Raw genomic sequence first — 12,268 nt, forward strand, 5'->3', positions numbered from 1 at the left:
ATCTTTTTGCAAATGACGAAGTCACAGACATCTTTGGGAGATGTTGTTTTCACAATTTTGACATCAAGGCTATCCCAAGTGCACTAAAGCGTGACCACTTACAATATTTTCATTTGTTGTTCAATTCAGGTTCAACAGTTATTCACAAAATTTGCAAAAATAACAGATTTTACAGTAGTCTACCTCCTATTATGCAAATGCACTTGTGCTAGCACTTCCAACAAACACTGTGAGTGAGCCATCCTCAGGGCAATGTATTTCTAAATAGTGAAGTGAAATGAATCAAAAGATTGGAGTATTCAATATGCACTATCATGTTTCTTTCACATGTAATTTTACCCAAATGAGAATTTCAACATATTCTACAGGGCAGAGTTACATTACATTGCACTGTGTACATAAGGAAGAGGTGCGGAAATATAGTTAGAAATTTTGTAATAAATATTGAAAGGTTTCTCAAAATCTTTATGTGGATGCAGTGACTGCAGGATTAGTGAAAGATAAATATTGCTGCGTTTACTCAATCCATATGCATATTTTTGGGGGAAATTGTCCGTTTAAACGTACCATTCTCCTCCCCCTTCCAGATGCTGTGGATCATTCGGACGCACAAGTCTCCCCCTGGTGCCAGGGATCTTGCCAGCCGAAAGCCAGCGTGCTGGAAGAAGTGCCGGCGGAATCCGTAGCGGGCAAACCTTGAGGCCTCCACACCTGTCGATATCCAGGAGCCTCCCTACAAAGAAGCCAACAAACAGATACATCCAAATAATATATTATTGTTAAGTATGAAATATTATGAACACTGTATGAAGGCCAGCACAGATGAACGGGTAACGAGGAAATACATACAGACATGCTTAATTAAAAGCACAATCTTGATTGCTTCTCTTTTGCTGTACAATCAACATGCACACTAGCACACACCCACTGATAATTTGAGTTCCTCTCCACCTAAAAGTAGCAGCCACACATTACAAAAGCCTTCTGATAAGCTTAACCCGTTGAGGAAGAGTCCCGAGTATACTCGGGCAGGTGTCTATGGGAATTGCGTGTTGTAGCAAAATCAAACCGTCCTCAACGGGTTAAAGGCGCATAGTCCCAGTGGGTGTGAGGGTGCTTGGATGATACTGCCCATAGATACTGCTGATCACTGTTAGCATGATACGAAGATTGCCGAAGTTGAGCTGTCATCAAGAGTAAAGCGCGTAGGTGTTGCTAGGTAACATTGCCTTTGTTGTCTTCTCTGCACATCACACAGTCTGTAGTGATGCCAGGAGGTGTGCTTATGTGCTTCTTAGTATGACATCGCTAAAGACGTTTGCTAAAGCTGTCATCCCCCTTAGCTGAATCATGAGCTGAACTGTGATTGGACCACTGACTACAGTGGATTGGACTTCTTCGGACTCGGGGAAATGGGTCAAAGCGTAAGCACTAAAGAGGAGTCCATAGCATAGGAAACTAGTATGCATTCGACTAAACCACTGAACCATGTGCCTTTAAAAGATATATAAACAGTGCAGATCAGTGACTACAAATGTCCACTGACAGTTATGAAGAAAAAAAAAAGAGATTTACATGTGCTTCTAGAATTACTGTACGCCCTGTATTTCTTTTTGGCAATCTAGTCATATTATATTCTACAAATAGAAAAGCAGTCAGGCTCACATTTAGCTCTGGTACGATTCATAAAGCACCAGAGCGGATCTCTCTGCCACCAGGCACTCGGCCAACAAAGGGAGGACTGGGATTTAGGTTTCTGTAAAGATTCACCAGACGGCTGCTTTGGTTTTGCTTCCACAGCAGCCAAGCCACATAGAGAGAGAGACAACTGGGCGAGGGATTTAGGGTCTGCAAGGATTTACATACCACCAGAATGTTGTGTTTGCCATCGAGGGTTGGTGAGGAGTAGTCGTCATACAGGTAGTGGGTCTTGTAGCCTGGAAACCCATTGAAGTTGTCCTCCACCCACTGCCAGACATTGCCAAACACATCGTGGAAGCCCTTCTTGTTTGCTGGGTACATGTTCACTGGCTGTGAATCAAATCAATTGCAAAGGGCAACATGGTGGTATTATATGCATATTAAGTCTTAAAGGGGTTGCAAGGTGGAGCTTTAGGTTAATTTTCCAACATTTTTTGATGATTTTTGTGAGACAGTGAGAAACCTTTTATGAAATCAGAAACAGCAATTCTTTATAATTGTGTATAATTCTGTATAATTCTAAGAGAATTTCTAAGTTTATTTCATGGAAATTGATTTTGAAATGGCTAAGTTATCCAAAACAAAGAGATCGTAATAAAAAGTGGGACCCATCTTTTGTTAGTATCACTTTGTATTAATTTGCTTTTCCCAAACGATTTTTATCAAAAAAATTTGAATACCTACAAGAATTGTCTACACTTTAACATATCATAAAGAGGTGTCTAAGTATCTCAGAATATATTGGAAGCTAAATCTTTAACTCAACCAATACTATACTATCTCTTTAACTGGAAAGATTTTTCAAGCAAGTAAGCAGACCTAAGAGTGCAGAAAACTAGAAAGTCAGACAGTCCCTTCAAAAGTTACAAATTTTCACAATTTTGGTTATTTCCATGTGCTGCCCTCTCTCGTTTCAATCTCTCCTACAATGTATGATGTCATAACAGTAGAATATACAGAAAAATAAAAATCTTCTTCTTTGTATCGTACGACATATGCGTAGTTATAATGGTAAGTCCAGACGGCCAAGCTAGGCTAGGGCGTCGTCACTTTCATACATCTACATTCTTCACATAGTACAAATTCCATTGACATGTTACTGGGATGTCGTTAAGGAAGAGCTTCTAAAACAAAATTTATAACACTTTCTTTTAATATCTTACCAATGGCATTTTCATCACTTAACAATCACAACATTTTATAACATGCTTTTAAAGCACTCTGTTATGAAAACACACTGGAAATCAAAAAAAGATACTTCCTTTTTGAATTCCCTCTCTTTACTAAAGATGGAAGACAAAGGCTGGGAATGCAATGTGAAAAAAATATATAAAATAGTTTCATGAATTCTCATCTCAAGGAACAATGAACATGACATGAGTAGAAATTGAGATATCATCTGGAGGAACTTACTGTGGATGAACCATATGACATGTTGATGTTGTAATTTTCATGCAAGTCATCCTGGTAGAGGGTATCTGTTCCAGCATCCAGCGGGCTGGCCCTCTATAGTACAGCAGCAAGAATATGATAAAGATACAAGTTGTAGTTTATAGGCAGGGATACCAGCTGTCTATTTCCAAAACAATATTAGACCGCCTCAAGGCTAAGGAACAGGAACATCTTCACAATAAATTTGTTTGGTATGAAAGTGGAGATATTGCAGAATTAGATCAGAGAAAAATAAGAAAAAAGTCAAGGAAAGCATTACAATATGTCACCGACACACATGATGTCTAAGAGGAGGACCCTCATAAAGGTATATCTCCATAGCAACCGCATCATCAATTAAGACCCTTTCTCTCTCTACATTCTAGCTCCAGACTACATCAAGGATGTTTTCCCACATTAGCAAATTTTCTTTAATATCAGATCATCTGTCAAGGCCTACAGTATGACAGGGAATAGAAGGCAGAGAAGCTCGCCTCCAAGGAGTCAAAGAAGACAATGAGAACTACACCATCTCATGCCAAAGTGCACAAAGTTTATTCTGTTCCTGGAAGGTTATGGTCCTCCTACTAAATTTGCTTTGTGCAGAAATTCAACACTTGCAACTGATGTTAACTCAGTCAAGCTGTGAGAGCCATTCTGCATCTTTTTGGTAAACATTGCCAATGACAATCAGCACAATTATAACACTGTGTAAGACATCTACATTGCATTTGTACACATCAAGATTTAAGCAGTCTTACATACATGTAAGCTAAACAACATGTATAGTTAAGTCATTTGAGTCACTCAAACTTCTCCTTTGACTTTGTAAATACCCAAAAAAAATTAGTGGAGCCTCATTAATAGCCTGGCTCAGCAAAGTGTAACATCTTCAAGTTAAGAAGGACTTAATACCGACTGGTGATCAGTTCTTGTGTGCTATACTTATCAGAATTGCAGTAATTCAGCACAAGAACTGATCACCAGTCGGTCTTAAGTCCTTCTTAACTTTAAGAACGGCTTTGTGAAACACCCCCTGGCACACAAAGGGTTAAATGTGACCGCATTTCCACAGTTTGCTTTCCAACTCAAAGGGATCCCAAGCAGAAGCTCAGAATACACCATCATGAGTGGACAACAAATAGTCACAATTTTTTGATGTGAGGTGGACTATATACAGCCTTGGCAGAATAGCACCACATAAAGCAGCAATCAATTATGCATGAAGTCTCTTCTGTGAAATTGATTTACGTACAGTATACTCTGGGAAGACATTGTCTTTTCCTTACCACTCTACCTCTTTTATGCTGTGTGTCTATAGTATTTCATACAAATAGGGCATGCTCTACGATGCACTATGCTGGATTATAGAATGCCAAATACGAAATTATCTCGAGTGCTGTTTTGTTTCAACGCGGCCGCAGGCTGAGGTGAACAGAACTGCACGAGGGATAATAAGAATAGTATCTGGAAGTCTATAGTCCAGTACTGATGGATCAATAGAACATGCCCTAATTGTTATAGTAAATAGGTCCCTTGATCTACATGTATTTTCCGTAGGTCTAAGCCCTAGATCTAACATTAGACTCACCGTACTGATATCTTGCACGCTTAACTGTAACCTTGTTTATGTACAGCTGCAGCCGCGTATGCGCGATTGGCAGAGCAGACTTGCATATTTAATTACGTAAAACTGCTTCATTCTGCATTCAGTGCTCTAGCGCGCATACGTTGAAATGCTTGGCCTTGTCCTACTACGTCCCTCACTGTGCAAATCTCTGCATTGATAAGGCATAGGCGCGCTGTAAGCGTTCGGTATAGTGGCACGACCGTCTACTATACCGAAGTTTTTCTACAATCACATGATGCAATCTAACCAATCACAATGCATATTTTACTCTACCTATTTACTATGTAAGGCAATGTATGTTTTCTTTGGGCCATGGAGCTACATTTGTATAATATATTTGCAGCTCAATGTTGTGGTCCTATGACAAGGAAGAAAAAAAAAATCCTCCTGGAAATTTGAAGTCTTTATAAACTATACAAGTATCTAAATCACCCAAGGTCTCCCCAGCACATGGGGGTGTGTGTCCATGTGTCTGGGACAAGAACAAGAAGCAGTGCGAGATTCTTACAACTGTGTAGTTCATATCATTACTGCAGCAACCGTTCTGCAAGTTAAGTACATAAGAGGCACATGATCACTTTAATTATCTGAACCAAAGCGAAATCATGAGAAATGAGCACAGCTTCCTCTAGTGAACAGCAGCTAAATAGTGCAATGCAATACAGGGACATGAGGCCCTGTTTAACCCGTTGAGGACGAGTCCCAAGTATACTCCGGCAAGCGTCTATGGGAAATGCGTGTTGTATCAAAATCAAACCGTCCTCAACGAGTTAATAGAGAGTCAGAAGTACCACAGAAACCACATCATGACTGCATTGACCAGACCAGGTTCAGACAATGTCCCCACTGAGACACTGGTCTTCATTGAACTCTAATCGACTGCTCTCCTCTACTAAAGGTGAATGTTAGCCACATTGAACCAATAGGGCACAATAATGCATCAGACAACCATACAAAGACCACTGTGATATAATCAATGACGAATGAGCAAGCTTACATAATCTTAATTGATTATCTGTTTATTTTCAGACACCCGTGGTGCCTATCAATGACAGAACCCTAGCTGAATGTGTCCATTACCATCAAGCAAAGCACAAGTTATTCCTAAATGAGTCCATCAAATGAATAAAAGATATTGACATTATTTATAAATTGCATCAATTTCTTTTAAGAATGAAAACATACAGCTGTATATGCATCCTACTGTAATTCAAGAAAGCTTAATTTATAGGTGTAACACATATTCATTAAAGATACACATTCATATCAATGTGGATTATGTTTGCAGCAAATTAAGCATGCTAAAGATTTGATGACACTCACGAAAATAAATCCAAAAACATAGCAGTAAGACTTTGATATTATAAAAAGAGACAGCATGTTTTGACTCTCCCATACACTCGAGTTATTTTTTTTTCCAGAAGGACTCCACAAAATGAACACATTCTCACAGTAAAAACTTCCTTCAGAATTGTCAACTCCCTTTCTGTGTCCAACATGGCCACTCCTCTGGTCCCCAATCCCCCCCCCCCCAAGAAAAAAAAATAAACACAAACAAACACAACAGGAAAAAACACTGGATATTCCATCATAAACCACAACATTCGCGGCCTCTTACCATGTTGCCCTTAACACAAACGCAACATATAAGAGAGAAAAAAAAATGCACGACGGTTGTCTTTGATATAATAGCCAAGCACATAAATTTGAACTTGGACTAACACTGATCTACACTTTATATTTCGAAATTTTTACAGCAATTTATGAAGCATGTACTATGATGTCGAGTGGCCTCATGTCTAGCATTGCCTTATCTCAAGCTGCTACTCTTGACTTCATCTCAACTACATGTGTGTTTCCTCAAAACTCTGTAAATCTGGCAGCCTATGCTTCCTCACCATTTCTATAGTAGATTGATGAAAGGGATGAAGGGGGAGAGGGTACCGTAAAAGCAGAAAGTTTTGCCATGTGGAAATTTTCGTGCATTTTGCATACCCAGAACCTAGTGCAAAAATAGGGGCACATGAATATTTGTGTATGCTATATGGAGCACTATTTCTTGTTCTGATTGTGTGGAATTTAGAACGTGTGGAATTTATGTTACAAGGCCGAGCAAAAGAAATTACTCGCACTAAAATTTCAACTTTTACAGAATCTCACCGGAAGAGTTCTGATGGCCTGGCTCTCTGCCTCTGTCAGGAGGCGGTAGTCTGGGCCCCGCCAGACCGCATAGGCCTTGGCCTCGTGGTAGTTGACTACCACTGGCCAGTCCCACGGCATCGTCATCTCCTCACAGAACGTTCGGTACCTGGAGAATGATACACAGATGACGTAAAGGGAATGATATTCAAATACAAATTTGGATTAAGAGAATGCGGAAATATCGGGAGGACACATCAGTGAATTCCAGTTTGAGGAAATTTGGATTATTGTTCAAAAGATATGAATTTCTAAAGTTTCTGCACCACCATCACTGGATAAGAAGACTACAACGATTTGTGATATCACAGTAGGACAGTGATTAAAGAAAATATGAAGAGAATTCCAAAAAATTTCATTATTTAGGAAAAGTACACATTCCTTCCACTTATTACAGGTATATTATGTCAAGAGTAAACTTATTCCCTCTACTTTTTGAAAAAAGGAAGCCAAGTGCTCTCCCATTTAAGAAAACTGTCTCTAAAATGATAACATTCCACGTAAACATCAACCTGGTTCAATTTTTGTAATTATACAAATGTACATGTAGTGTCCCCACAAGGAGTTTGTGTTACATGTGAATGGTTTGTGAAAATAAAATGAAATTGAAATTGAATTAAATGAAATTACAGTATGTTGAATTCTAGAATGATGGTATATAAACTTCACATTCATAACTTTTAAATGGATTTTTCAATTTTCCTTCAACTTCACTAATGTGTTCTAATAATACTGCTGTATTCATTTTATCCTCATACACATTTGGGTTTCATTCTACTGAATGATCTCATCAAATCCACATTTCTCAAAGCAGAGCTTTATCTGATAGGCAACTTTCCGACCAAAATAAAGTACAGTTGTAAGCCACATCAATGTCATGATAATACAAAAATTAGAAAATTAATGATCAGAACTTATAAAGGCTTTGTTTGTTTGTTTGTTTGTTTGTTTGTTTGTTTGTTTGTTCTTTTTATGACAGGCAATGCATATCCATTGGGATCCCATATTTTGTTGCACTCTACAGTACACTAAGCATCTCAGATGAAGAGTCAACAAAGCGTATGTTGTTATTGGTCATTAATTAGCATACAATGTACCTTCATAGTTCATATATCAAAACAGCTGACTTGGATATGAAAAGTTATTTCTGGGTTGTCATTACTTTTTACAGAGTACAAACATTCAGAGTGAACTTACATTACCTACCTGTACCTTGCAAATGACTACATTTCCTTTTAGCATAAAAACTGTATCTATTACACAGCATTCTAAACTGTTACAATAAAACAAGAGGACAAACAAACGACATGAAAGTGCAGTGAACTTCTACACCTGTAGTTACCTGTAACCATGGCTATCTTGAGTGAGCTTGTTGGAATTAGGATCCGGCCTACAATGGCTGTATCCAGCTAGGACCCCACCACAGCCTGAAATGCATCCTGCAAGTTGAAAATGATTTTACAAAATGTATGATCGTACCATGTAGTTTACACTCACATTCTGGTGTTCCCATGCTCTTGTGCACTTCAAATCCATCATGCACAACACTGCTACAAAAGAGCAAGTCCACATGACATTAAAGCTGAATATTAATTCATAGAATCTAATGAGATGAAAATAATCGTACAAGCTTCATCACAGTTGGTCATAAAAAGAGCTACAAACAGTGGTACAAGTTTTGAAATGTTAATGGAAGCTTGACATGCTTCAGAAAATGGCAATAGTGGCTGCATCCACAGACATGTTTAATAACAAAAATGATAATGTCATCAAATAAAAGCTCTCTCATAGGTTTGTGCATTAAAAGACAGCTTACATAATACTTTGGGTGATGACTTGGCAACTACAACCCTGTCTGGCTATGGCTGTGTTTATCATCTTTCCCCTGTTTGATACGGCTTTCAAAAGCCATTTCCAAAGCCCTTTAGAAACAGCTTCCAAAATAGTTGCATTTATCAACTCATCGCGAACACAAAAACTGGCACTGTCACTGCGCAACTGCATCGCTCATTTTGGTTCGTATTACAAATTAAACCGCAGTACAAAGCCGTTTCAAAACAGCTTTGCGTTTATCTCCCTTCAAAGGGCTTCTAGAAACAGGTTTCTGGAAACCTGTTTCGAAAACCTGTTTCGGAAAGCACAAATTTGCGGTTTTTAAAAAGGCTTTCCTAACCCCATAATCAAAACAGCTTTGCATTTATCATCTCGTAAAAATTCCCTTAAAGGGAAGATAAACCCCAAGAACAATGTGGATTGAGTGAAAGCAGCAACATTAGTAGAACACATCAGTGAAAGTTTGAAGAAAATCGGACAATCGATGCAAAAGTTATGAATTTTTAAAGTTTTGGTGTTGGAACCGTTGGATGAGGAGACTACTAGAGGTTATGACGTATGAGTGGACAACAATACCAAGAAAATATAAAGAAAATACTACAAAAATCCATTTTTCATGAAAATTACAAATTCCATCAACTTGATATTGACATAAAATTTATGTTAAGGGTAGCAATTATTCCCCCTGCTTTCTGAAAGCGGTTGGTCCACTGCTCTTTCATAATTCTAGAAAAGTGAATTTTTGTTGAATTTCCTTTATATTTTCTTTGTATTGTTGTCCACTCATACGTCATATCCTCTAGTAGTCTCCTCACCCAGCGGGTCCAACACCAAAACTTTAAAAATTCATAGCTTTTGCATCGATTGTCCGATTTTCCTCAAACTTTCACTGATGTGTTCTACTAATGTTGCTGCTTTCACTCAATCCACATTGCTCTTTGGGTTTACCTTCCCTTTAAAGCCGTCTGGAAACTCTGTTTCTGCTGAGAAAAAGAGTTGATAAACGCACCTTAGAAGTCATCCTTCCTACTGCAACAAGTTGTTAGAAAAATGTGAGGGACACTTTCCCACTTCTTATCTATGAAATTGCATCAAGCTTTATGTGTAGATCAATAGAATCATAAAAATCATTGCCTCATCTAATTTGCATGATCTGGGACAAGCATATTGTAAAACTTTGAACTATTCAGTAACATTCTCATTTCCAGAAATTCTCAACATTCATGTTCATCTGTATTTACTCAATCTTCACAAAGTCAAATTGAACATACAAGTGTAGTAGGCGCGGTCAGACGGGCAAAAGATTAAGAAGTTTCAGATTGTGACATTTGGGTCATTGGTACGCGCGTGCAAGAAAAGAGAAAGAGCGCACCGTTCAACGGCTAGTGATTGTGACGTAACAATGCACATCTGTACATGACGATGGCCTCGCGCTTTGGAGACATCGTCCACAAACAGATCGAGAAGTTGGACGGGGGTGAGGGAAATATCCCTAGTTAGAGTGGGAAGTTTCGCGGGAAGTTGGCAGTCACACTGGCAAAACTTTGAGATCTTACAGATCAGGATCTTAAACTTTTCGATCTTTTGCCAGTCTGACTGTGCCTAGTGTCAAATCTAACCTGAAGTCTTAAATACAGGGGACATGCTTTATCCCATCCAACTCAACCATTGCAAATCACCTCTGCTGTGGATTTCTTACCTTTGTCACAGACCCAAAAGGTGGGATGTATGGCTTGCCTGTAGGTGCGCCACTGCCACCCCTCCTTGCTCCAGAACTCCTCCTTCTGGTAGCCTCCAGCCTTGACAAAGGCCAGGAACTCCCCGTTTGTTATCGGGTATTTGCTGGCTTCAAACCGTGGCACACTGCACACAATTGGAGAGGGAGAGAAAAAAATTATTTCAAACAATGACTGAAATATAGTGAAATGAGAATGATGATTAATATTATTGCTGTCATTATTCCTGTTATTATAATTATAATAATAATAATAATTATTATTATTATTATTATTATTATTATTATTATTATTATTATTATTATTATTATTATTATTATTATTATTATTATCATTATTATTATCATTCTCATCATCATCATCATCATTATTATTATTGCTATCATCATTACTCCTACTGCTACTACTACTGCTACTAATACTTCTCCTACTCCTATTACTACTATTGTTATTATTATCAGTATCATCATTTTTTTTTCAACCATCATCATCAATATTTCACTATTTTTTATCACCATTTTCAATGTTATGATGATTACCATTATAACTCTGTAGCATTATACAATCTCAAGATGAGGAAATGTTGTTGATAATGTCTAAAGTAGAAATACACACAGATATTAAAGACAGTGCAATAAGAAAATACAGGAAGTCCACACTAAGCAATACAGATCTCTAGCAGATCAAGAAAAAAAAAACAATATATTTACTTAGCATGCAGTTCTGGGTATTCATTGTCCCAGCCATAGGAAGGAAAGTCCACGGGTTTGCCCATCACCACATCTGTCTGGTCCACTTGAATTAGAGGGTTTCCTTTTAGACCATCACCTGAGGGAGTGTACGAAAAATTTTAATAAAAAACAGAAGAGTTTATGATAGGCATCAAAAAGTTTCAGTGACACGTCACATTATCGAAGAACAATTCTTGTAGTCAAAAAATTAATATTCAGTTTCATACAAAAGAGCTTACGTAATTTCTCAATTGCAATACCATTCCCCAAACAAGTTCATCATTGCAATGATGATTTTTTAATCACCGACAGTGAATTTCATTAATTTTTGCTTTCTGTCTCTTTTTGTGTATGGGGAGTAGCAGAGCTTCTTGTTCACTTAAATACCAAATTTGCTGGGGGAAAAAAAAAAAATCTTACAAAGTCAATTTCAAGTACTGGTACTAAAAGGAAATGGAAATAGATACATGAAAGTTATCACTGGAATGCCCTCACTGTGTAAATGGGCTTGAACATTATATATGAAAAATGATGCTGTGTTTTCTCTTTGACTTTGTTTGATACCATCAAAGAACTTTGACACATTAACCCATTGAGGATGGGCTGATTTTGCTCTAACGCCTATTTCCCACAGACACTTGCCTGAGTATACTTGGAACTCGTCTTCAACATACTAAATCTTACCACAATAATATACTTGACTGTGCATTTTAAAATTAGTCATAATATTGTAATTTGAATTACATGCCTAAGTAGCATTTTCATGAAATGAGTCTTTAATGTGGTCACTTACTCCTCTAAACTGTGGCAGCTTCCCTTTAAGAGGGAGATTTTCCACCTTTGGGAGCAGCATTCATATGAATACTGTCATCAAGGTTAGTTTTGACATGGGTTTGCCCTTCCAAAGCCTATTGTGCCTACTCAGTATGGATTATGGCACTGAACAATATGTACATCATGCATTCACATCAATAAAAAAAATACAGATATCATAGATGAAATCCACC

The 12,268-nt window shown here is 37.9% G+C and overlaps 1 protein-coding gene across 1 annotated transcript in view; it reads right to left on the reverse strand.

Annotated features, from left to right (window-relative positions):
* Nucleotides 1-12,268, reverse strand: part of LOC139715375 (uncharacterized) — a 59,679-nt gene that overhangs the window by 16,610 nt on the left and 30,801 nt on the right. Inside the window, exons 8-14 of the mRNA XM_071626948.1 lie at nucleotides 11,241-11,358; nucleotides 10,494-10,657; nucleotides 8,304-8,400; nucleotides 6,923-7,070; nucleotides 3,115-3,207; nucleotides 1,867-2,031; nucleotides 568-733 (exon numbers count right to left, since the gene is read on the reverse strand). Coding sequence (XP_071483049.1) covers nucleotides 568-733; nucleotides 1,867-2,031; nucleotides 3,115-3,207; nucleotides 6,923-7,070; nucleotides 8,304-8,400; nucleotides 10,494-10,657; nucleotides 11,241-11,358 — 951 coding nt within the window. The remainder of the gene's footprint in view (nucleotides 1-567; nucleotides 734-1,866; nucleotides 2,032-3,114; nucleotides 3,208-6,922; nucleotides 7,071-8,303; nucleotides 8,401-10,493; nucleotides 10,658-11,240; nucleotides 11,359-12,268) is intronic.

The sequence above is a fragment of the Diadema antillarum genome, unplaced genomic scaffold (genome assembly GCF_040938485.1).
Source record: "Diadema antillarum isolate AM-2024a unplaced genomic scaffold, OU_Dant_1.0 scf00000047, whole genome shotgun sequence".
Taxonomy (NCBI): domain Eukaryota; kingdom Metazoa; phylum Echinodermata; class Echinoidea; order Diadematoida; family Diadematidae; genus Diadema; species Diadema antillarum.